We start from the raw sequence: 26,666 nt of genomic DNA, 5'->3' as shown, positions 1-26,666 counted from the left end.
TCTGCCGCTGCTGCTGCTGCGGCGGCTCGGCCCCCCATTAAAAGGAGCGACAGGGTAAGATCCCTGTGCTCTGTCAAAGTATGGCCGTCACGACACAGACAGGGTCCGACATAATGAGGACTTAAAGGCCTTTAACCTTGTCTAAAGAAAAGACCCCCGGTCAGAGAAATGGCAATAATAAAATAAAATAAAGGACCCAGAGCACTAGGCACCATACTAGACGGGGGGGTCCTGGGCGGCTTAATTACAACCCCCCCCCCCCCCCCCCCCACGTGCCAATCGGTGTCGTCCAAGAGTTTTTAGAGATGCACAGAGAGAGGAAGGGCAGCCGAGAAGCATGGAGGTCGAGGGTCACGGGGGGGCGCCAAGACTCCATCGACGGGCGCGGTAGTTGGTTTTGGTCTCATCTCCCTCACATCAGTGTTGATTTCGCCGACCAATTCCGAGACGAAGAATGTTCACCGACTACCTTTTTTCCACTGACGAAAACTAAAGCTCAATTTCATCAACAAATAAAAACTAGACTAAAATGTTTACGAGGGAACGAGTGGACATTAGGGATCCAGTATACTGCAAGTCATTTTAACACTTGGTTGCATGCTGAAAATAGCCCGATCTACAAGCTTGCTATTTTTTCAGCTGGTGTAAAAAATCTGTCATTCCGACGGCATCAAAAGGCCCGCCAAAAAAACTGTAGATTTAGTCGACTAAAACCTCGGGATATTTAGTCGACTAAAACTACACTAACACTAATAAAGACTAAAATGTGACTAAAACTAAAATGAAAACTAGTCAAGAGACTATAGACTAAAATCGAAATTCGCTGTCAAAACAAACACCGCTCCCTCACACAATAATAATGACCACCCACCAGGTGCAACTCATCGGGAAAGAAAATGAACCACGAGGCAGGCACAACAACGCCGTCGCGCCAAACTGTAGCGTTTTCTCCACAGACGTAGCCTACATCTGCAGCATCACTTAGCACACTCGCCATGATTTATTACAACTACAACAGCACTGCAGAGAGAGAGAGCAGCTACACTGACCTATAGCCAAAATTGTGTTATACTGAGCAGTGAGGTGTATATATATATAGCTAGAGTATTAAGGAGACATAAGAGTTATACAGCACATACAGTAAGTATAGTTGGCGTCACTGCTGTTGATGCCAGCTATAGGTTCACTGGTAGTACTATTATACCAATCAACTGGTATTAAGTTACCCATTTAGATCTGAGGAGGATTCTACAAAGTCTTCTAAATCAAAAGAGTTTTCAGAAAAACTATGACAGTGGTGTTCAACCTTTTTCATGTCAAGGACCCACAGAATTATCTGCATTTGGCCGCGGACCCCCCCCCCCCCCCCCCATCTGAAAATATGTTGTTCCAGGGGCTCCCCCCCCAGAAGCAAACTTTTGCTGTGACAAAATATATATTCAAGAATTTACATACATTTTCACGTTTTATTTAATTTTATTATTATTGGCTATTTTTCAGTAGAAAATAAGGGTTCAAGTGGTTAAAAGCTAAAGCGACACAGACGCGTTCCAGTCCTAAATGGGTTAAGACCCAAGGCCGATTGTGCAAATAAGTAGTTCTGACAAAAATGTCCAATAATAGCAGATCCTTTCAGAAACCAGAAGTAGGTTAAGGCTAAGGCATGAGTAGGTCATCGAACGGGACGAACCGGATCCAACATTGAGGAGCCGGAATCACATTTGGAACCGTTTCTGGAACAGGTTCATCACACCAGTCGGTGCTGGTATGTGGACTATTGCAATTAGGGATGTTGATACTTAATCGATTTAATCGCCGTTAAGAAATTAGTTGTTAGTAGTTAATAACTATAATGGTAATTAATCGAAACTTATGCGTTTCTATCATTGGGTGGTTTTCCGTGAATGTAAGCATTCACTTGGCCGAGGAACGCACACACAAAGATGCCATTGCCTGGCTCTGTATCGTCAATGGTCAAATAAATATTTGATTAAGGAATATAATAAAATTTATATTTCATTTATTTCTATACATCAGAAAAATGTAGATTTGTATATTAGAAATTGAGGGAAATTAAGATTCTCCAATTCTTTTTTTTTTTTTACAAAAACGCCGCTTATCAACAAACCGGTTGATCGATCGATAAGCTTATCAAACCTTGTCAATTTACTAATGCATTAAATCGATAATTCACATCCCTAATTGCAATTGCAACTTTTTCATTTCAAGGACCGCCATAACTCCTAGAGTGTACAAATAAATGTACGCTCTCAGCGCACATATGTGTACACTCTCGGAGTACACATTTGTAAAACCCTCAAGAGTTACAGACCTGTAAGGGTCCATTTGGAACCGCCGCCCCTAAAACGAACCCAGAGGGTGCCTGGACGGACCTCACCTTGAATTTGTGTTCAAGACGCAGGGCAAAACGCATATAGATTCTTCAAAATATAGAATCGTTAAAAAAAGGGAACAACGGTTATGGAATCTGACCATTAAGAGAGGAAACGAGCTTACCTCCCGACACCGGGGCGTCCATGAACACGGCCCCCATCTTCTCGGCGGCGACAGCCATCTCCCGGGAGACGGCGGGGTCAATGGTGGAGGAGTCGATGAGAAGCGTTCCCTTCTTCACCTTCCTGAGGAGGACCGAAATCACACCGCAAAAACGCTGAATGTTAATAAAACACAACACCCTTTTCTTTAGTTGGTTAATTAAAGTAAAACATTTAGAGAGAGAGAAGAGTGTGAGTGAGTGAATGTAGCCCAATTAATCTGTACAGCAGCACTGTTATTGTGTCGACCAAAAGCAGAAACCACTGGTTGCTGGAGTATACCATTCTAACGGAACTGTCAAAGTTATTTCCACAGAGTCGGCACACTCTTCTTGGACGGTGTGGTGGGTTCTTCAGCCATTCTCCACGCATAGCCATCGTTTGAAGTTCCACTGGTAATGATTTCCTCACTGCGTTATTTTGAGGGGTGCAAACCGATCAGAGCTCCGACTGACGTGACATCATTTGGAGCGATCCCATGACTTTTAGGCCAGTGCAGCCCATGCGCAAATCCAGGCTTTCATTTTTCCGCGCAGACGGAATTGAAAGCCTGGGTATCGAGGCTATACGCGAAATGAGACATCGATTCATTTCTGACTTTAACTTGCCTCTCGCCTGGATTATTAACGCTTCTAGAGAGACTCGATCGTAATAACAGCGAGGTAAGCGAGAAACATTATGCCTCCCGTTTTTAGTACGGAACGGAAGCCCCCCGGCTTTCAGAGTAAAAGCTGCCATATCTTCCCCGGCACCCCCCCGAGCTTCTATTTTGAAATAAATCCCAGCGGGCCGAGTGTCTTACAGCGGATTTTTCATGAACAGCAACGATCGAGTCGGCGCAGTGGCTCTTCAAAAGGTCAGTGAAAACTAGGCAGGGAGATCTCGAAACTCACGATTGTTTCATCTGAAACTGTTAATTGTCTATCCACGTTTTTCCCCGCCGAGGTAGGCTACTGGGGCTCCTTGTGTGTGTGCTTTGCTTCCTTCAGGCCGTGGTGTTGCCATGTCTGCTTATTATAAGCAACCTTTGACTTGTTTTTTCTGTAAAGTCACTTGCAATTTGCAAATAAATTATTGGTAGTTGCTGGTTGATGTTTTCTATTTCTTTGGGCTTGATTCTAAAGTGTATAGTAGTTGCTTATTTGGGCTTGCTTCCACATTTCTTCACATCAAGGAAACCCCCGATTAATATGTAATTGTCCACAGACATCCATCTGAACATATTTTGTGCCTTTTTTTATTAAAATGTTCAAAATATTTCAATTTATTCTCAATGTGTTTTTTTTTAAATAACGGATGTACAACCTCACAATGTGTCGCTGTGAGCTTGTATAGATCAGCCATTTTCATTTGTGCTTGTTTTCAGACCCGGACACTTTGTTTCTCTTGCAGAACTGGCAACACAGCAAGAGAAAGAGGAACTTATGCACACACACACAAACGCAAACGCAATGCACTCTGGGCTGTAAGAAAAAGGTGAATACAACAGAGCAGTGTTGTTTTCGTCGACTAAAACTAAGACGAAAAATGTTCGTCGACTACCTTTTTTCACTGACTAAAACTAAATAAAAACTAAATAAAAACGAATCTATGATGACTAAAACTAAGACTAAATATACTGACAATTTCGTCAACAAATAAAAACTAGACTAAAATGTTAGTAAGGGACTAGTGGACAAGAGATCCAGTTTTATGCTGGGTTGCATAGCGCGACGCGTTGTGAGATTGTATATCTGTTATTTTCAGCATGCAACCAAAGTGTAAAATATGTCATTACAACGACATCAAAGGCCTGTCAAAACACATTTTAGTCGACTAAATCAACTGTAGATTTGGTCGACTAAAATCGTATAACATTTAGTCGACTAAAACTAGACTAAACACTAGAACATTCCAGGTGACTAAAATGTGACTAAAACTAGGTGAAAACTATTCAAGAGACTATGGCTACGTTTACATGAAGGGTGATCATTCCGAATAAATACTTCCGAATAAAATACATCCGATGTAATGTTTTTTGCCGCGAGTTTACATGGGAAATGGTCATTCCGAATGAGTGTTTATATGGAGAAGTGATAGAAGACATGATACATGTTAATTCACGTGAAACTACGCCATCTGTTGGACACATAAAATATAGGCAGTTCATTCATTGTGACTGTCTCAACAATACAAACATATTACAGACGAAAGACGATACTTTGAAATCCCATAATTTCATTCCGCAGTAGCTTTGAGGCTGCTGGTTGGATAGGGGCGGGCATATATGTTTACCGTCTTTTTTTCCCCCACCCGCTGGCCGCTGCGGCTCCGCTTCTCCGCTGGGAAGGTGATCATCTCGTTTTTATTTGTACTTTATTATCTACAGCACGGCCAGGGCACGCAACACTGATGATTATTATTGTATCGGGTCGCTCGTTATTTTTGAGAGAGAGAGAGACACCGTTGAACACACACACACACACACACACACACACACACACACACACACACAGATCAGGGGTATCGTCATCTGCTGCTGCACCACGTTTTTTTGTGGATTTCGGATCTGAAAAAAGGAACGAAATAACACGTGCAAACTCCTCGGCGCGCCTTGGAGCATGCTCAGAAAGACCAGAATGAACTTACATCCGAAGCAGTGTATACATGAGTCAAATTTTCTTTCAATCGCATTGAACATCGGAGTAATCCGGCCAGTGACATCGGAATGGTTTTTAGATCGCATCGATCGTTTTCATTCGGATGTAAGTTTTTGTAGGTGTTTACATAACAACGTTTAATAGGATTGAACTTCTATTCGGAATGAAAAGGGGATTTAACTGCTCATGTAAACGTAGCCTATGACTAAAACTAAAATAGAAATTTGCTGCCAAAAACAACACTGCAACAGAGGAAAAAGGAAGGGAAGAGAAGAAAGGAGCCAGCCAGGGGGGAGGGACGGAGGAGTGTATAAAAACAGAGACAGAGAGCTTACTTGAGGATGCCGTTGGGGCCCGTGTACGCCTCGATGACGTTGGGACTGGACGGGAGCATGGTGATGATGCGGTCCGCCTTCTCCGCCACCTCTGCCGGGGTGTCCACGACCTGCAGGGCATCGGTATACAAAACCCTTTTTAGACCTTCTACAAATGCCTTCTAAACGTTTGACAGTTTTCTGAAAAACGCTTATGTTTCGATGTCAGTCGTTCTCAAACATTATTATGTAATTGGCAGCCGACCCCCCCCATCTGAAAATATGTTGTTCCAGGGACCCCCCCCCCCACACACACACACAGAGGCAAAGATTTGAGTTAAAAATGTTTGCTCTGAAAGAATATATATTCAAAGATCTGCACTACATTTTCACGATTTTTCAAAAATAGCAGACCTACAAGCTCGTAGCGCGCCACTCGGTGGCGCGCTGTGAGCTTGTAGATCTGCTATTTTTCAATAGCTAAAGTATAACATAATGCTTAAAACAACAAAAGGGGTCCCCGTCCTGAAAGGGTTAAGAAAACATGTTGTACAAGTATAGATGGGAAGAGAAACCTGTGTGAACTGAGGGAGGTGCAACTACACTTTTATTGTGATAGTTACTGTACTCTATGGTGCAGTTGTATTGTTACTTTTATTGTTGTATATGGCCCTTTTGGGCTGCTCAACAGTGCCACTTTAGGTCACCCAGCGGTATTGCAGCTGTTGATACCCCCAAACCGACACACACAACATACGGACAACGGCACATACAGGCACACGCGGCCAGTCACACTGTCCTATGTGGCCATGAGCAACAGTATATGACTATGAGTATTAGTGCTGCACTGTTGCCTGCTAATAAGAGAGATAGAGAGAGAGAGAGGAGAGGATGGGGGGGAGGGGAGTTGCACCACTCGGTTCACACGGGTGTGATTTATTTCTGTGTGTACAGTTGTAAATATTTGTGGTATAGCACTTCTTATTCACAGTGCTGTAGGAGTTTGCGGGCGGAAAGAATGACACTTGTGTGAAGTGAGCGGCACTTATCATCCGTGCTCACTCAGCCAATCAGCTGAGCACGTTCTGTGCTCAAACGGACAGACAAACGCATACACACTGTAACTAAAGACCTGGAGGCGTGGTCAATGCTCTTTGGCCACTCAGAATAGCCAAATGGCATTGACCACGCCTCCAGGTCTTTAGTTTACTCAAGTTAGGGAATAAGACCTGGTACTTAAGACACGCAAAATACAGCCCATTATCTTACAGAGCCATACCGTACGAGCAGCATGGGAACAGGGGTTGACACTAAGGGCTCAGAGGCACTTGCCTGTCGGGTTCTACTTGCCCAAGGGTCATGCCCACTTGCCCAAAAAGTTTGAATTAACACTTTTTTATTTTACTTTCACAGGCTGATGTCGTAACAAATTTTATTTGACAGTGACACATACCTACATAGTACCTACTACCTACATAGCTATGAATATTACTAAGGGTTCACACTAGTTATTAAATAAGTGTAGCAACAGTAAAAATGGCACATCGTAGGTACACAGCTCTCTTATTTTACATATCACAGACCAGAAGACTGGCCACGTTCAGGTGTTATACAACGGTTGCGTCCCCTCGCAATCAGGCAACCTGAAAGCAAACTTCAACCTGCCCAATTGTTTTATTTTTACCTGCCAGTGGCAGGTTTACAACCCTTGGCGTCAACCCCCTTTTGTGGGACTCGCTTGTCATCAGTAAGGGTCATTGAAGGGGTAGTGTGGATGCCCGGCATCCCTGGGCACCGGCTTTCCTTCCACCTGGACCATCGGCACGATGTAGCGCCAGCCGCTCGACAACTCCGTCACGCTCTTCATCTCCTCGGCGTCGAGGGCGAAGTCGAACACCCGTATGTTCTCGCGGATGCGGGACTCGGTCACGCTCTTCGGTATCGTCGCGACCCCCCGCTGCGTCAGCCACCGCAGGATGACCTGAGCGGGAGACCTGCCGTGTTTGTCCGCCAGCGCAGCCACGACCGGCTCGTCGAGCAGCACGGGCTCGTCGGGATGCTTCCACGTCCTGTCGGGGGAGCCCAGGGGGCTGTACGCCGTCACCACCAAGCCCCGGTCCCGGCAGTGGGCCTGGAGCTCCACCTGGGCCAGGTACGGGTGGCCCTCCACCTGAAGGACCGCGGGTTTGACGCCCCCGGCCGCGACGGCGGAGAGGACTTCGTCCACCTGCCGACTGTTGAAGTTCGACAGGCCGATGGCCCTGACGAGACCCTTCCCCACCAGCTTCTCCATGGCGGCCCAGGTCTCCCTGTAGTCGACGTCGTCGTACAGCATCGCGCCGTCCTCCTTCCTGGGGAACGGAGCGTCTCCGCGCTGGAAGGCGTAGGGCCAGTGGATGAGGTACAGGTCCAGGTACTCCAGCTTCAGGTCCGTCAGGGTCTTCCGGAGCGCCGGCTCCACGTCTTCCGGGTGGTGGTGCGTGTTCCACAGCTTGGACGTGACGAACACGTCCTCTCGTCTCAGGGCCTCGTCGGCGGCGCCCAGCGTCTCCTCCAGCGCCTCGCCGATCTCGACCTCGTTGCCGTAGACGGCGGCGCAGTCGATGTGGCGATATCCGGCCCGCAGCGCCCAGGCGACCGCTTGCTTCACCTTTCCCGGCTCGCTTTTCCACGTTCCGAGGCCAATGAGAGGCATCCTCTGCCCCGTGTGGAGAACTGCATAGTCGTTCATACTAGCTCTTGGGAAAACCGCAGTTTTGGATTTTGAAGATTGTCCTTCCCTTATGTACTCCCTCCCCCGCAAGATGAAGTACAGTGCCTTAATATCCGCTGTTTCTATATAACAGACTCTCTGTTTACGCTGCTATGGAAACGGAAACCTTTCAACCTATAGAGTTGAAGTTGTGTGTAGGTGTGAGTCTGCGTGCCCGTGGTTATTACGTATGCCCAAATATGGGTCAGGGTCGTGCCCTGACGTCACGGCACAAGGCCGTCTTCTCTGCATTCTATGTCCTGTGATTACCGGCACCTTTCTTATCGTAAGTCGCTCAGTCTAGATGAGAATGCCTAAATTGAAATTGACACGTTGGCTTCAAAATACTTTGAGGCTACTTCACCCTCACAGCGAATTGTGAAGTTATACACCAAGCTTGTGGTGCTTAAAGGGATATTTCTCTCTCAAAACAACTTTTTGGTCATTGTATCGTCTACTCGGGCTTAGGTGAACACCCCGGACAGGTTTTAAGTTACTTGATTCAGAAATGAGATATTTGATATTCATTTTAGCTTATAACTTAAAGCTCCATTTTAACCATGATGGATTCATCAAAAAAACCCAACCTTTTTCTGGTGACTGATATTGTCCTTCTAATACATGAGGGGGCTGTGTTTTTCATTTACTGCTTTGATTTATTGTCTCCACCAGGCCGAAGGCATGGGGAGATGTTTTGCATTCCGTCCGTCCGTGTGTGTAAGATAGGGTCTGTAGACTGTAGTAATAGTATGCGCGTGTGTGTCTTTGTGTCCAGAGCTAAACTTGCAAACCGCTTCTGGACCGATCAGCGCCAAGTTGTGAATGCCAGCAGGCCACAGTAGTACCTCCACATTTTCTCCCCGACGTTTTTTTCCCAACGTTTTATTCCGTGCCCAAGATCCTCATTGGAGCCACTCCGCTCCCATGTGGATCCCAAGATCCACACACATGATTTAACTTTCACTCATGATTAACGGCGCTATAGCCGCTCCTACGCACAGCTTTGTGTGTATGCGTTTGTCTGTCAGTTTGAGCACAGAACGTGCTCAGCTGATTGGCTGAGTGAGCACGGATGATAAGAGCGCCGCTCACTTCACACAAGTGTGATTATTTTGCAAACTCCTACAGCACTGTGAATAAGAAGTGCTACCACAAATATTTACAACTGTACACACAGAAAATAATCACACCCGTGTGAACTGAGTGGTGCAACTCCCCTCTTCCCCCCCCCCCCTCCTCTCCTCTCCTTTCCTCTCTCTCTCTCTCTCTCTCTCTCTCTCTCTCATTAGCAGGCAGCAGTGCAGCACTAATACTATCTCTCCGTTTCTGGCACAACAGCGCCCCTACTGGTCATGATATACTGGTGCTCATGGCCAAATAGGTGAACACATACAGTAGGTGAACACGGACATTGCTGGGCCCTTGATTTGACCCATCGACTACTCAACCAAGTCTCAAAATGCATAATTCTTCTTCCATATCTGCAACCTCCCCGTCACTAACCTGTCCGCCTATGTCTTGCAGTTCCTTGCAGGACTCGGGGAAGACGTCGGTGGCGATGACAGGGTAGCCATTTTTCAGGAGGTTCGTGGCCATGGGAGTGCCCATGTTTCCCAACCCAATGAAGCCCACTGGCGTCTTCGAGGCCATTGGTCGACTCGACACTGGAAAGGAAAGGAAAAGAGTTGAAAGGAGAGAACAGAAAGGAGTAAGGCCGAGATTTTGGCCACATTGTAATATCCAGAGATGGGAGTGCCACGGTCACGATATTCACACCAAATGACTTGATCGGTGATCGGCAATCTGGAGGAATCAATCGTCTTATACCATTTAAGTGGTATAAAAGTCAATCAGATATATACCGGTAGTATATAATATAATGTTGCGTCTTTGTGACAAGCCTAAACATTCTCCCCTCTCCACACACACAGGAACAGTTTTGACGTGGGTTTTGACATAGTAATTTTGGAAATATTCCAATTTTCCCCTTACACACAAGATCGGTATCGGCCGATCATGAGGAAAAACAATCGGGACGGGTCCAAAAAAACCTGATTGGAGCCTATAGTAAAAACGCCAAATTTCAACTGGACATTAATTGTCATTGGATCATTTTTCACATCTTCAAAAATGCAACAAAAACTTCTTCCCTTCACAGGTGTTACCGATGATACTAATTTAGGCTCTGTTCCATTTAGTGTGCAGTCGGTGGCTCTCAAATTGTATAACTTCAAGGACACCCCCATAACTCTATGAGACCCGTACACTCTCAGAGTTACACACCTGTGCGGTACAGGGCCATTTGGAACCCACTCAGGGACACTTTGAGACCCACTGGTGTACCAGAGTGTTTCCAGTGAGCCAACATAGCAATAGCAGCACCCTGAGACTCTGACCAGAATGGAACAGAGCCTTCATTATTATCAGCAGTAACACCTAGTTGGGAAGGGGCCCAAGCTCTTTCCAAAATGGCGTGTGTGCATGCAACTGTGCATGCATATAGCCCATTTGGCTGGTACCCGAATATGTGTTCTCTCTATTGTCTTAAAAACTGCAGTGAACTACAAACCCCATTACTGTGCTCTACTAGCCTCTAGTCCAGTGGTTCTCAAACCCAGGTTGTTCCCCAAATTATTTAAAATGTGTCTCACTCAACAGTAAACAAACCAGCATGCAATTATATAAGTGTATATAGATTCCTAAACTTACAATTTAAGACCATTTCTGCATCAAAAGTAATCAACATAGGCCTAACTGTACAATATAAATGGTCGGCCCAAATTGTCAAATATTACCCTGCATGAAAGAGGCAAACATTTTGAAGCAGCCGATCTACACGCTCACAACGCCTCGCAGTGCAAAGCGTTGCGAGCTTATAGATCGGCTATTTTCCCCAAAATGTATCTGTGGAACCGAGTGAAAATAAATGTATTGCCTCAGCCTCAACCGAGATCCCAAGTTCAAATATGAATAATAATAATTATTATCGTTAAAAGAGGGTGTCACATGGCTTGAAAATATTGAGAACCACTGCTCTAGTCCATATTTCAGTGTAATTTCTTCTCTACACAGAGCCTATAATTTGCCTCATGTACTCAGATCAGTATCAGTGCCCCTCACAGAACACACTGTACACACACACACAGCACACTGCCGTACAAGCAGGTGATCTTTGGACATGTTATTGTTCAGAAACCTACTGTTAAACACAGCAACACTGTCACCAGCGAGGGGGTGGTTTCAGAGGGGATGTAGAGAGGTTCTCCATTTATTGCCCATACTGTTAATAATATTCTGCTAATGCGTTGAAGCGTTTATATTAATGTGTGCATTCTTGATATCGTTGTATATACTTGACAGACATTTTGTAACGACAGTAGGCTGGACTCACATTTCTTGCATGTATATTCATCTTTATCTGAAGTGTCAACACTACTTGCATGTATACCCATCTTTATCTCAAATGTCAACACTACTTGCCATTGTGAGAAAAGACCAAAATGTACATTTCAATTGGTGGAAAAAGGCATGAAGGCATGAATGGTGCATGGTGGCAAGATATTGGTGGAGTTTGTGCAAGACATTATCATATATTATTGATAGTTCATGAATGAAAAAGTGGTAAAGCCGGTAGTTGTTGGGTGCAGTGGTGCATAATTGCTTATGGTGCACAATGCTAAGTAGTCCACCAAAGTGTCTGTACTCTGCAGCCAGTCTGCAATACAGCAATCAAAGGCTAATATGCAACGTTTAAAATGCCCATTATTGGTCGTCGTTTGCGTCCATTTAGCATAATAGAGCATCATGTGCAAAATCGAAAGGATGAGAGTATTATGCACTGCAGCAGGTATCAAACTGAGGAAAGTGTGTGTCTGTGAGACATGACTGTGTGTGTGTCCGTGTCCGTGTGTGTGTTGATCTGCAGGAGGCTAACTACTGTAGCTAGCTCACACCCCCTAGAACAGTGGTGACAGAGGCCGTTTCTTTGGCATTTCGTTTCCGAGAACGCAAAATAACAGTGGCGTGTGTGGACACACAGAGGAGTAAATACTTTACCGCGGGCAAGGTCGACATGTTTGTTCCACCTCAGCAATAAATTCCGAGAGCCCCTGAACAAGGCAGCCATGCTTCTTTCCCCTTGACCTCAGCGTCTGTGACAGCTGTCAAGGGCCTGGAAGTGAAAACCCCAGACGCCGCGGTGGAATAGATCTCATAGCCTGGAAGGACGCTGCCGCGCTGTGATTGGCTACGTGGTTGTCAGACAACAACTAGGCAACCACTGGGCGTTTTGCTGGACGACCACGTAGCCAATCGCAGCGTGTCTGTCGCTCCAGGCTATATGATCAAGTTCACAACCAACACACCGAAGGCGGGACATCCTGTGTTGTGTTGTCCAACTGTAGTGTGGGTGTGTCTGGTGTGGTAACAACAAGAATATTAATATGAATAATAATATGAATAATAATAATGTAACAATTGTTATTATTATTATAATTAATATTATATTATATATATATATATATATACAGACCCCCCCCCCCCCACACACACACACACACACACACACACACACACACCCAACCCACACACACACTAAACTATCTAATTGGAAAAGGAAGTGAATCAATTTATTTTATCAAAATTGTAGGCCTACAAATCTCATTCTTGAGGCAACTGCGATTCAAAAGTGAGTCTGAATTTTTGGCCACGTCAATAAGTGTCAAGCTGAAGCACCGAAAACGTTATGAGCTCGCTCATAACTTGTTGCAGTGCAACACGATGTGAGCTTGTAGACCGGTGGCATCATGCATATTTTTATTTCAGTAGCCTAATCACTAATCAGTATAGACGTGTATACGTAGGTACGTCACCTCACCGGTGAGCTGCTCACTATGGTGTCTATATTGACCATCACCGTGAGCAACTATATCACCCTTTAATTTACTAGACATTCATATAGTGGCCATTTGTGTGTGAACTAACTAACAATACAAACACGCACATTTCACATGAAAAATAAAAACAACCCAAATCTGAAATGTAAATGGTCATTGTAGGCATATATATCCTAAATAAAACACACAGGCCTATTGATTATTGGTACATTGACCAGTAGTTTGTTGTTATCCTCAATCATCCTCAATCATAATGGGTACCGGCATATCATTATGTATAGCCTATATTAGCCTAATATGAGCTGGTTATTATTGACAGGAAAAAAAATCCCTTCAGTTCCCCCAGCATCGTCTCGGCATCCTCACTCAGCATCCTTGGGAAACCAATCAGCACCCTGAAAAATCATCCAGGAAGTGAGGAAGTGACCGCATCATCGTCTCCTCCTCCTCCTCCATGCATAGCTACAGTGCATTGACAACAACGTACGGACAGCTCGCATCATTCGGGGCCGTGAGAAGTTGATTGTTTGTGCTGCAACTGCAGGAGGGACACGTGCAGACAGAACGGGTACCGTTTAGATTTCAACACAATGGTCGATGCGGATCATGTCGTTTTGGCGCATATATATATATAGTGGTCCGTGTTGGCCAGCTGCACGGCCGGCTAGCGGTTAGAAGAGAGCTAAATGACATGACATGATGACATGGCCTGCTCACTAGCTAATGTTAGCTATAGCGCCTATACGTGTTTACCTATATCCAACGCATAATATGACATGGTTATTACAGCATGGTAGTCTGTGCCAATTGACTAATCGATATGTTTATGATAGACATATTCATATAGGCCTACACTACAGTAACAGTATGTCTGTTTTTTACCATAGATAATTAGATATATTTGTGTTTAACCATTTATAGACCACAGACAGAGGGATTAACACTGGCTGAGTATATCCCAGGCTAATTAATTGCTGCATGGCTGCCTTTACCTTTATTATAATGACACCTCAATTCATGGGACTATATTTATATGTTAAAAGTAAAACATGTCTCTCAGAAAGGTATCTATCTATCTATCTATCTATCTATCTATCTATCTATCTATCTATCTATCTATCTATCTATCTATCTATCTATCTATCTATCTATCAGAGATACTTGGAGGCCAGTGTATGATGTCAGCCATGAGGTCAGAACTATGACATCTCCACATTTGGGCGGTTGGATGGAGTGAGAGAGACAAACATGCAAAGATATAAAGAGAGTCCTAGGATGGATGGATAGATAGATAGATCGGTCTGGCCTCAAGTATCCCTGATAATCAGTAAAGTACTGATGTCACTCGTTCATCCCCTGGGTCACGGAGATGGAGAATAACATATAGGGTTGGTTTTCTTCGAATTTTCTCATAGAAGCATTGTGGTCCAAACATAAGCATAATTTGTCACACCTGGGCTGGCGCTATTGTCAGTCAGGGAGGTGGTGCTGTGCTGTTTACGATTGTCAGTGACTCTTGTCTATAGTGTCTGTCATAGTTTCTGACAAAAATGTAATTTATTTGGTGGCGGTAACATTATCATTTTATCGCCGCTAGTTGACACTTCATATTCAAACGCGTCAAACTGGTATGCCCATTTGGTTATTTTTGAAACACAGTTATGACACGATATGGGAATTCAGAATAGGGAACAAAACAGTAAGTGACCCAGGTTAGGACATGTAGATTACATCAGACTTCGGTGCTCTAGGGCAGTGGTTTTCAACCAGTGGTCCGGGGACCAACCTGGAACCCCCTCAAGGCCCACTGGTGATCCCCTAGCGAAATGATGGAGCCAAATGGTAACCAAATGAACCCTTATTATATAGATCTTTAACTCTTGAGAGCATAAAATGAAACCAAATGGACCCTCTCGGGTTACATTATTGTTAAACATCGGCATTGCTTAATTTACAAGAAGTCTACACAATTCAACGTTTGCCTGCATCTCTCCTATATGGTACCAATACCAACATCAATACTAGGGCTGCAACGATTCATCGATTAATCGGAATCGAATCGATTATTCAATTAGTTGTCAACTAAATTTGGTAATCGATTCATCGAATCGGCAACTTGTCACAGTTATTTTGCAATTTATCATAGGTTATTTTCCACTTAACCATAGTGTAACTAAAGTAAAGAGGAGTGAGCCGTCTCTCTTCCCTTACAATCTGATGATAGTTGCACATGTATGGAGTGGCGACTGCAAAGAAAAATATGACAAATATAGTATCAAGTATACAAAACATATGGCTTGAATATTTATTTTCAAATGACCTATTTGAGTTCAGAAGAGCACTGTTCCTTCTAGACTGACTTTAATCAAAATGTATGCAGCCAGAATAAGCCTAAAGCCACCATGATCGTTGCTTTAATTAATTAACGTAATTGCTTTGATTCACTTTTATTTGAATAGCAACCTAATCAGCAGCTAATCAAATGAAATTTTGAATGAATTATATTTTTTGTTAGTTAGAACATGTGTATAAAATAACCTAAAATATATATTTTAAGGTCCCTAATCAACACAGCATGGAATTGTGGACAAAATCTTGTCCAACGACAACAAAATATATTGTTCTTTAGTTTTGGATCTGAGGCTAAATGTCATGGTGGTGCGTGGCTCAAAATGCTGAATACATAATAGACCTTGATATTATGGAAACGGTTGAAAACGACAGGTTCCCACTCATGGTACGCGAGAAGGGAATCCCAAGTTTTCCTGACCTTCACCAGGATTTTCCAAAATGCCGTGAAAAGCTGACTCTGTCCAGGTCGAATGAAAAAAAAAGAACACAGATTCGTCAGCGGACGTGTCAGTGACTGCAGTGATTTATATAAACGGCTTAATGGCTCAATGTGAAATCGCTCTGGATTAAGAGCGTCTGCTAAATCCCTAAATTGTAAATTGACGCCACTGTCCCATCCTTGGTATCTTTACCTTGGTTCATGTGTGCTCAGCGAGCAGCACTGTGTGGAACAATAACAGCTGCAGGCTATTTTGTCATGTCAAAACATTCAAGTAACAGAAGATGATGTTACCCGGTAAAGTATAGGGGTAATGCGTCACTCTGCATGTTTAACCCATTGATGCCTGAGGCCAAATCTGGGAACGCCTTCTAGGGCCTGACCTAAGGTTTCTGAAAACCTTCAAATTCTGATGTTTTTCTTTTTAAATAGTTATGTTGCTACATGTATAGCAATAGCTGATGAGACACAGAGAGCACAGCCGGCATCAAGGGTAGAACAACGTATACGTTACACCAGGCGTCAATGGGTTAACTAAAGTTTTCCACATGTACATGTAATTTCTGAAAAAAACAATCATGCTATCATGTGGATATACAGTAAACTCCATTTAGGTCAATGATATAACATTATGTTGTGATGTAATAATAATAGTAATATAGCAGCGGGTAGCCTATTTAACCCATTCTGACCTGAGATCAGATTCATATACGAGGTTTCCACTGGACACACACTGGTCTGATTAACCCATTCTGACCTGAGATCAGGTTCTAAAAAATGTCAGTCGTTCTTTGATTTTTCAAAAATAGCAGACCTACAAGCTCGTATGAGCTTGTAGATCTGCTGTTTTTCAATAGCTAAAGCATGACATGATGCTAAACACCAAAATGGGTTCCCGTTCAGAATGGGTTAAGGGCAGGTCAACTGTCTTTCATGAGAACGTGTAAGGTTTTGGCACGATGACGCGCGATCTACAAGCTCAAAACGCGTCGCACTGCGACAGGTTTTTAGCTTGTAGATCTGCTATTTTTTTCTATGGCCCTCTGGAGTGAATGTGGAAATATATAGTGGCCCTCTACAACGTCAAAGTTTCCCACCCCTGGGGCTACTGCCCACAAATGACAAGAGAGCACTATACTAACTAGTCCAACACTAATTTCCCCCTTTTCCTCCTCACAGGTCAGACAAATGAAGTGACAAATTAAGTGACCGCAGGTTTTTAGCTTGTAGATCTGCTATTTTTTCTATGGCTCTCTCTGGAGTGAATGTGGAAATATAGTGGCCCTCTACACAACGTCAAAGTTTCCCACCCCTGGGGTACTACTACTGCCCACAAATGACAAGAGAGCACTACTACTAACTAGTCCAACACTATAATTCCCCCTTTTCCTCCTCACAGGTCAGACAAATGAAGTGACCGGCGAGACAAGGTCAAGGTCAAGGCCATGATGTCGTCCTTCCAGGTGGTGGACTCGTCGCCCCCAGGCAGCAGCGTCAGCATCATGGAGACGTCGAACTTTGCCCACGTCATCTTCCAGAACGTGGGAAAGAGTTTCCTGCCCCAGGTGCCACTGGAGTGCCGCTATACCCTCACCCCTTACATCACACCGCACCCCAAGGACTGGGTGGGCATCTTCAAGGTAAATAAAAGGTCGGGGTGACGATACGAATATATATATATATATCGGCAAACGTGGGATTGGATTGGAGTCCATCATCGCCGAATACTTGTATTAGGCGATTGTCTCTGCGATTTTTTTTAGTATCGAAAATACAACTCTTCCGAATGTATAGCCAAATTAACCTGTACAACAAGCTATAAGCGAACAACAACACCACCATGGCTGGTGGTGATGCTAGCTTAGCGAGCTATCTACAAGCTCTCAACATGTCGCGTCCGCGATGCCTTTGAGAGCTTGTAGATCTGTCTTCTTTTTTTTCAAAAGCAAAAAAATGCTTCTGGCGCCACTGTGACGGAATCCTTCAGAATATTGGCAATAATAGCAAAAATCGGCCATCTCTACATGGCGCCGATGAAGTTATTTCTCTTCAGAAGCGTTAATATTGTAACCGCGATGCAACATAAAGTCAGAAATGATCCCATGCCGAGCACCCACACGCTTTGATCCGCTGCGCGGCTGCATAGCGTATAGATTCAGAGGAAAAAGTGGTTTTAAGACGAGGAAGTGAACGGTATGCGCGCGCACGAAACTGAGCAAGGCTTTTTTTCCCTGGGCTGTTTTCCCCCAAAAGATATTTTAGCGATTCTAGCGTTCTATGTCGATTAAAAAAAAAAGAAGCTTAAAACGTCCCCAGACGTTCTTCTTAGCACCCCCGGCGTTTTGTTTTGATAAGACCACGTCTGTGGATGTCTTTAGCAAACCAACGTGTTTTAAGTTTGGACACAGCCATAGAAGCCTCCGTGCAGCAGGTCACAGTGATGGGGTTTCTTCATTATTACCGTATTGTGCCGAATATTAGACCACTCTGATTATAAGACGACTCAATAGTCTCTTAGTCCCTGATTATAATACGACCCCGTTTTTTTTTTTTAAGGACATTTCCATCGGAAAAAAACATAGTCTTATATATTCAGCACAATAAGGGTATAATAGGCCCCTCGGCTGGCAGTCGGTATATCAACACATGTGACTCCAGCAGCTAGCGTCACAGCTTGGCTCTTCAGTACGCGAGTGAACGCTTTGGTGTGGTTACACACTGCTGTACATGGCAGGAAGAGGGAAGAAGGAAGAGTGGTGTGTGAGGTGGGCTAGATGCAATATGGAGGCCTTTGCTGGGGGGCAAAACGTTTGGTGGTCTTTATTAGCCACGTTGATTCTTATTAGGACCTCATCATCTCTCCCTCCTCTCTCTCTCTCTTTCCATCTCTCTCTTCCTCTCTCCTGCCCCCCCCCCCCCCCCCCCCTTCCTCCTCTCTTTTATCAAGGCCATCAAATCTCACACGTAATTAAGCCATTTAGAACTGAGGTCGATTCTATACAAATGTCTTCTAAACAGACAGTTTTCTTAAAAACCTCATGTTTCTGTATGTGTCAGTCGTTCTCAAACATTTTCATGTCAAGGACCTCCAAAAATATATGTAATTGCCCGCCGATCCCCCCACCTGAAATGTGTTGTTCCAGGGACCCCTCCCCCCAGAACCAAAGATTTGAGTTAAAAACGTTGGCTCTGAAAGAATATATATATTCAAACATTTTGCTCCGCATTTTCACGATTTTTCAAAAAAATAGCAGATCTACAAGCTCGTGGCTATGAGCTTGTATATAGATCTGCTATTTTCCAAATACCAAAAAAGGAAGTTCCCGTCCCGGATGGGTTAAGAGGAAATGTGAACGAGAGGAACTTAACCCATTCTGACCTGAGATCAGATTCATACGAGGTTTCCACTGGACAACACACTGGTCTGATTAACCCATTCTGACCCGAGATCAGATTCTAAAAAATGTCAGTCGTTCTTCGATTTTTCAAAAATAGCAGACCTACAAGCTCGTAGCGCGCCACTCGGTGGCGCGCTATGAGCTTGTAGATCTGCTATTTTTCAATAGCTAAAGCATAACGTGATGCTAAACACCAAAACGGGTTCCCGTTCAGAATGGGTTAATGTCTCGTATAAAGTCAAAAGACAAACATTTTTTATCCTCGCTTTATAAGAACTGACTTCAAATCCTTGCCGGCTCAATTAAAAAAAAGAATAAAAGCGGCCGCGCGTTTATTTGGAAAAGAAAATCAATTGGAAAATGTAACTGGTTAAGCCGCTGCTAATGAAACCCGTTTGATGGTAGCTCTTCATCTCATGTAACAAGCACACCCCGGTTTCTTTTAACCCATTCTGAACGGGAACCCATTTTGGTGTCAGCATCATGTTATGCTTTAGCTATTGAAAAATAGCAGATCTACAAGCTCATAGCGCGCCACCGAGTGGCGCGCTACGAGCTTGTAGGTCTGCTATTTTTGAAAAATCGAAGAACGACTGACATTTTTAGAATCTGATCTCAGGTCAGAATGGGTTCATCAGACCAGTGTGTGTCCAGTGGAAACCTCGTATGAATCTGATCTCAGGTCAGAATGGGTTAATCTTGTCGTCATGTGTGTGTGTGTGTGTGTGTGTGTGTGTGTGTGGCTGTGCTATTGCGTGTGCAGAGAGACATGCATATGTATACATTGTATCTGCCAGAGGCGGTATATATATATACAGTAGGATGTCGCCAATTAAAAATCTGTGTTGGAAGATCTTTTTTTGTTTTTAATTACAAGAAAACCTTTAAACTTGTAATCGTTAAGGGAGAGATATGAAGACTTGCACCTCCCTGCACGGATTGAGAAATATTAAGAGATTAGTGGATAGGAAGGAGCCTCAGCCTATCTGTGTTTGTAGCCGATAGGTTTAGCTAGATATTAAAATAAATCACACCTGTGTGAAGTGAGGGGCGCTCTTATCATCTTACGTCATCATCATACATCGTCTCATTCCGCCCAATCACAATTTTTGCGTCCTCATTTTTGTCTTCAGTTGTGTTTACGCAGTGTTTGTGTTTAAACAAACACTCAAAATTGTCCATTCATTAGCAATGGCATTTAATGTTTGTGTTAGCACAGAGTTTGTGTTCACACGCACACACACACACACACACACACACACACACACACACACACACACACACACACTTCCTATGCAGCGATGCTAGTGGGGTTTGCATGTACTGCTCTCCAACAAGCCTGCATACATACATATTGCAGAGATGACTCGGCATGTTGTGTCTCTCAACCTTTTCATGTACATTGCAGACAACGTCAAAGAGTGAGTGAGTGATCGGGTGAGTGAGAGATCCGACTCACTGCCATTATATGACTCAACAACAGTCAGTTGGCCTCTCTCAATTTGCAAAACAGGCACTCCCAGGATTCAGTTGTTGTACACAGACACCCCCTAGTGGCTCAAACGGCTAATGTCATATCCAGGACAAGCCTCTTTAAAAAACAAACAATTGGTGGTAAATGTAGGTGTATATACTGTGTCTGTCTGTACACGACAACAATGTATACAATACAAACACTGACAGTGTATAAGTCTGTATACACCCTAACCAAACATGTCCTTTCTATTTTCCAGTGTGTAAGCTATAAATTGTCCGGCCTCAGTAGACTGTATTGAGTTATCTGTGCATGCCGTGTAATGTGTGGTGTTGATATGTTGTCACACCTACACACACACCTACACACACACCTACACAAGCATGCACTCTCACACACACACACACACACACACACACACACAAATACGCATGCATGCACGCACGCACGCACGCACGCAGTCACACACACAAACACATTCACACACACACACACACGCACGCACACACACACACACACACACACACACACACACACACACACACACACATACTGTTGATTTTTAGTTTTAGTCATATAGTCTGAGAGTCTCTTGAATAGTTTTCATTTAGTTTTAGTCACATTTTAGTCACCTGGAATGTTTTAGTGTTTTTAGTGTCTAGTTTTAGTCGGCTAAAATATCATGAGATTTTACAAAATGACAATGACTGACTTTACACTTTGCTGAAAACAGCTGATCTACAAGCTCACAACGCGTCGCAGCGCGGCGTATTGTGAGCTTGTAGATCTGCTATTTTCAGCATGCACCCAAGTGCAAAATGACTTACACTGGATCTGTTGTCCACTATAGTCCCTTCCTGACATTTGAGTCTAGTTTTTATTTGTTGTATAATATACTTTTTTCGTCAGTGAAAAAAGGCAGTCAATGAAATTTCTTTGTCATAGTATTAGTCGACGAAATCAACACTGACACACGCACACACACACACACACACACAGACACACACGCGCACGCACGCACGCACACACACATGCACCCACACATGCACGCACGCACACAGAAAGCCCCTGATTTCAGAGGGTGCTTTCGGTCGTGGCATGTTGTCGGTGGGTTGGCAGGGGAGAAACCCGTTGTGCAGGTGTGTGTAATTAGCGTGTCATCGCGGGCGGCGCTCGCTGGAACGACTGATTGATAGCTGCCTTTCTTTTGCCTGTGATTATTTTATACCATCACTCCTCAATGCGTCGGAACGCCGCGTGCCCCATACCTAAGCTAACGTCAGTCAACCAACCGTGACTCTACAATTAGCAAAATTATTTATGTCTGGCGGCTTCGACCTGAAATGCGGGTGTACATGCATGCACATCATTGCACGTCATCACGCACCTGAAGCAGACTGGGATGGAAGATTATCTATTTATCTATATACCCCCCGAAGGACATTTTTTCAGTTATAGATAAAAACCCCTACTGTACATAGCCCGCGAAACCCTGTATCCGCTGGCCTGTCACGGGTCATACCACCAATACAAATAGAATTAGTTATTTCCATTGTTTTGTTTTAACAAGATTGTATAGGTATAGTATTGTTTGTTTTCGAGAGAAAGTGATATGGCTCCATGAGTGTATACCACTTACTTATTTATTCGCCTGTTGATTGTATGTTCTCTTTCCATTTTGTTAACCCATTCTGACCTGAGGTCAGATTCATACGAGGTTTCCACTGGACACACACTGGTCTGATGAACCCATTCTGACCTGAGATCACCTAAGAGAAGATGTTTACGGCTATAGCAGTGATTCTCAACCTGTTTCATTTCAAGGACCCCCAGTTTCACATGCGTTATAGTCTACGGACCCCCCCCCCCCATTTAATGGCATTTCTATCTCCGGGACCCCCAATTTAGATTGTTAAATCAATGTTATTCTGAGAGTGTATACAAATGGAACCAAACAGACCCGTTATATAGGGTACACTCTCAGAGTTACATAGCCATAAGGGTCCATTTGGTTCCAAACGATCATTTAGCTTTGGGGGGGACCCCCTAGGGAACTCCCTAAAGGACCCCTGGGGGTCCCCGGCCGGACCCCACTTTGGTAACCACTGACACATACGCGATAGAGCAACTAGTTTAATCGTAAACTCGTAAAGTACATAGTATAGGTAGTCAAGATATAGAGTCTTAACTAGAATGACTCTGTCGGAAAGAATGTTGCCTTGGCTAAAAAAGTGTTGAACGCTGACAGTTCCCATGTATATATGATTGGTACGGTACTATTGAGCTCACTGTAATGGCGTTTGGATAAGTGGGGGGAACTATAATTACATAATTATCAGACTGTGAAACACATTTGAATTGCGGACCTGATTTATGGCGTGTATACTTTTACGTAGTTATAGAGCCGTGCTATTAACTTTGAACATTCTTTTATCCGGCGCTGATTGTGTCAACCCCTCTCTTCTCCTTCTTCTCACATTTCTGCTTGCCTGTTTTTTGTTTTAATAACTTAACTGCGGGATCATGTAAGCTGAATCTTGTAAAAAATAAATAAAAATACTAATACTAATAGCAGTGGTGGGAAGCAACTATACAGTAAGTACTGTACACTTGTACTTCTACTCCACTACATCTCAGACAAATATTTACACTTTTACTGCAATTATTTGAAAAGCACAATACGTTTTGATTATTATAACAAAACATGCATTATATATGCATATATATATAAAAAATTGCTGATCTACAAGTTAGCATTGTGAGCTTTTAGAACGGCTATTTTCAAACGATTTTTCAACATTGCGGTATTGGTAGCCTATACTTTTACATAAGCAAAACATGACTTGTGAGTACTTTTTCCACGACTGAATTGATAATAACATCAGTGTTATGTAGGTGTATATGTATACATACACGTACACGTGTGGATGTACACATAGTCATACACCGTGTATGTGTGACTTGTCACCCTGGTGGTGTCAACTGAACACTGGCTAATATGATTGGTTGATTCATTGATTGATTGATTGACTGACTGACTGTATATGCAGAATGGGTATACATTTCAAACGAAAGCAACAACTCAATACAACAACTGTTACTGTGAACGACATGCATGATTTAGCATTACACTTGTGGCTACATTACGGGGGCCAGTTTTGAATTGCAGCCCCTTTGAGAGCGGTTTTGAAAGAGTCAATAAGGGATTCACAACATGTCTTAATGGCTGTTGGTAGGGCGTTCTACGTTATAGTTATAGGTTTTGTCTTCCTATATAGTCTCATGAGCCATGGGGATGGTGAAACTTTCTCTGGTCTAAAATGGAGGCATGGTTCCATAATATAACTTCCATGCACGGGTCCCACTGCATGGTGTCAAAACCACCCGCATGCTCAGTTATGTAATATCACTTGCATGTATGCAGCACATGTGGGCTGTGTGCGTGTGTCTGTGTGCGCGCGCATGTGTGTGCACGCGTGTGTGCGCGCGCATGCGCGCGTGTTTTAGCGGTCTAGACAGAGAGGGAGTGTGATTGTGTGCGACAGCTTTACGACACGGGACTGGAGTTATGATGTTCGCAAGTCTCCTTTCATCATCTGTCACTTAACAACACATGAAATTCATATAATTACATCTCCCCCCCGTGCTATTCTGCGTAAAATTTTCACCTTTTTTTTTCTTTTCCCTTTTTGCGTACTTTAAAAAAAAAAAAAAAAGAACAGAAAAAAGCTCCACTTCTTCCCCCTTCTACACCCCCTTCTCTTTGTCAGGGCTGTTCTCGTCGACTGCTCTGCGCTGGTATTAAACTGCGCATGTGCGCGCGCACGCACGTACGCACGCACGCCTCTGGCCCTCTTTCTGAGCCTAAAAAAAGGGGGGGCAGGAACTGAGGGGAAGGGAAGAGGAGGAGGAGGAGTGTGTCGGGTCTTAACCCATTCTGACCTGAGATCAGATTCAAAAAATGTCTTCTACATCCTGACAGTTTTCTGAAAAAGCTATGTTTCTACGTCAGTCGTTCTTCGATTTTTCAAAAATAGCAGACCTACAAGCTCGTAGCGCGCCACTCGGTGGCGCGCTATGAGCTTGTAGATCTGCTATTTTTCAATAGCTAAAGCATAACATGATGCTAACACCAAAAGGGGTGCCCGCCCAAAATGGGTTAAATAGTTCCACTCTTGCCTCTAACCCGGGTTTGCACAATCCTGCCTTGTTTTGGCCGCTAATTTACGTCCACGACAACATATATATCAATAAACGGACACAACTTGTGGTGTGTGTACGTACGGCAGTGGTTCCCCAAACAGTTTTTTTTTTGAGCCCGCCGTGACCCAAAAGAGAAATTCGATGTCTCCCTAGGAGTCAGCGTTGATTTTGTCGACTAAAAAACTAAGGCGAGAAATGCTCGTCGACTGTACCTTTTTCTCACTTTTTTAAATGAAGAATATATAAAAAAATATATATAATAACAACTACCTATTAGAACACACGTTATTATTTTATTCCCATTTCCTGTTTTGGACGTACAATACAAGATTCCGTCGCGACGGCGCGGATTAGTATTGAACATATCCGACATATTCTTTTGTCAACGTCGCGTTCCTTCGCTGCCCTATGGTGTCGTCGTGGATGAACAACTCATGGTAACGTCATCGCGGTGTGTGTGTGTGTGTGTGTGTGTGTGTGTGCGTCTCTTCAGGTGGGATGGAGCACGGCCCGGGATTACTACACCTTTCTGTGGTCCCCCATGCCTGAAAACTATGAACCGGGAGGCACTGTGCACCGGACCGTGGTGTTCCAGGGTAAAGTACACACACACACACACACACACACACACACACACACACGTCACACGTCACACACACACACGCCCTCGCTATGTAAACCGCTCGGTGTAAAGACCCAGGGTATTCCAAGGTAACTCCTCCGTTTTAACAGTGCATATAAAAACCAGCCCTTTTATTTTTATTAAAAGGAACACAACCGCAACCGCGGCCCCGGGAGCAAGAACACCTCTATAACCACCACACGCACGCGCGCACACACACACACACACACGCACACACACACACATACACGCACACACACACGCACGTTTCGGCGAGGGCCCTTGAACTGGTTTTACTGGGCTTGAAACGGTCAGATATTACACGGTGAAAATATGAGAGCACTCTGTGGCTCGCGTCAGTAAAAAAGGCGGTCGGCGTGCTAGCGGGATACGTTGCTGCGCTGCTGTGTGCTCTGTATGCGCTTCTCCGTCAGACGTTAGACTCCACGTCTAAAAGCCGGATTTATATACTTGACGTTATAAGTTATAAGTGCGCACAGAAGTATATCCAGCCTTTAAGACGGTATAGAACCTGGCCTCGGTAGTGCAACTCTTTTTTTCTTCACGCGTCTTTTTATTAAGATTCTATTTTTAGTTTACTGAGCATTTTCTGAAAGAATCGTCCAAATGAACAGAGACTATATATTATACCACAAACAAAACAGGTACAGGAAATGAAAAAGAGAGAGAAAATAAAGACGAACGTAATGTAAACCGAGAGACTCGCAATAATGATGAGATTGATAAAAACACAAACATATGACTGATGACTATATACCCCACACACTGAGCAACATCACAAATCAATCCAAACGGAGATTCTTGATATGAGAAAATAAATGACACTATAGGGGGAGGGAGGGAGGGAGGGGGGGGCAGCATAACATTGAATTCACTCACTTTTTGTTTTTCTTGTCCGTTCTATCTTGTATTCTATCTTGTATCTTGCGATATTTTAGATTGTAGCAGTGAGCCTGTTGTCTCTGATGTCATGGACACTGGGCTCACTTCCTTCCTGGACTA

At 43.9% G+C, this 26,666-nt stretch overlaps 2 protein-coding genes and 1 pseudogene across 3 annotated transcripts in view; 1 reads left to right on the top strand and 2 right to left on the bottom strand.

Moving 5' to 3' along the window:
• LOC308331569 (3-hydroxyisobutyrate dehydrogenase, mitochondrial-like) overlaps positions 1-12,427 on the bottom strand; it is a 42,806-nt gene extending 30,379 nt beyond the window's left edge. Inside the window, exons 1-4 of the mRNA XM_080787052.1 lie at positions 12,317-12,427; positions 9,764-9,924; positions 5,530-5,639; positions 2,518-2,639 (exon numbers count right to left, since the gene is read on the bottom strand). Coding sequence (XP_080643178.1) covers positions 2,518-2,639; positions 5,530-5,639; positions 9,764-9,924; positions 12,317-12,386 — 463 coding nt within the window. The 5' untranslated portion in view covers positions 12,387-12,427. The remainder of the gene's footprint in view (positions 1-2,517; positions 2,640-5,529; positions 5,640-9,763; positions 9,925-12,316) is intronic.
• On the bottom strand, positions 7,253-8,242 carry LOC308331983 (aldo-keto reductase family 1 member A1-B-like; the record flags this gene model as incomplete). Its single annotated transcript, XM_080787559.1, has 1 exon — positions 7,253-8,242. Exon 1 carries the CDS (start codon positions 8,237-8,239, stop codon positions 7,253-7,255), a length of 987 nt encoding a protein of 328 aa, XP_080643685.1. The 5' UTR covers positions 8,240-8,242.
• Positions 12,428-13,614: 1,187 nt separating the features above from the next.
• LOC308331568 (tax1-binding protein 1 homolog B-like) overlaps positions 13,615-26,666 on the top strand; it is a 30,268-nt pseudogene continuing 17,216 nt past the window's right edge. The window contains exons 1-3 of the transcript XR_013966243.1: positions 13,615-13,723; positions 17,346-17,586; positions 25,515-25,617. The product of XR_013966243.1 is annotated as a tax1-binding protein 1 homolog B-like (transcript). The remainder of the gene's footprint in view (positions 13,724-17,345; positions 17,587-25,514; positions 25,618-26,666) is intronic.

This window comes from Protomyctophum bolini (assembly GCF_963924005.1).
Source record: "Protomyctophum bolini genome assembly, chromosome: 17".
NCBI lineage: Eukaryota > Metazoa > Chordata > Actinopteri > Myctophiformes > Myctophidae > Protomyctophum > Protomyctophum bolini.
This window is presented reverse-complemented; position numbering and strand designations above follow the sequence as displayed.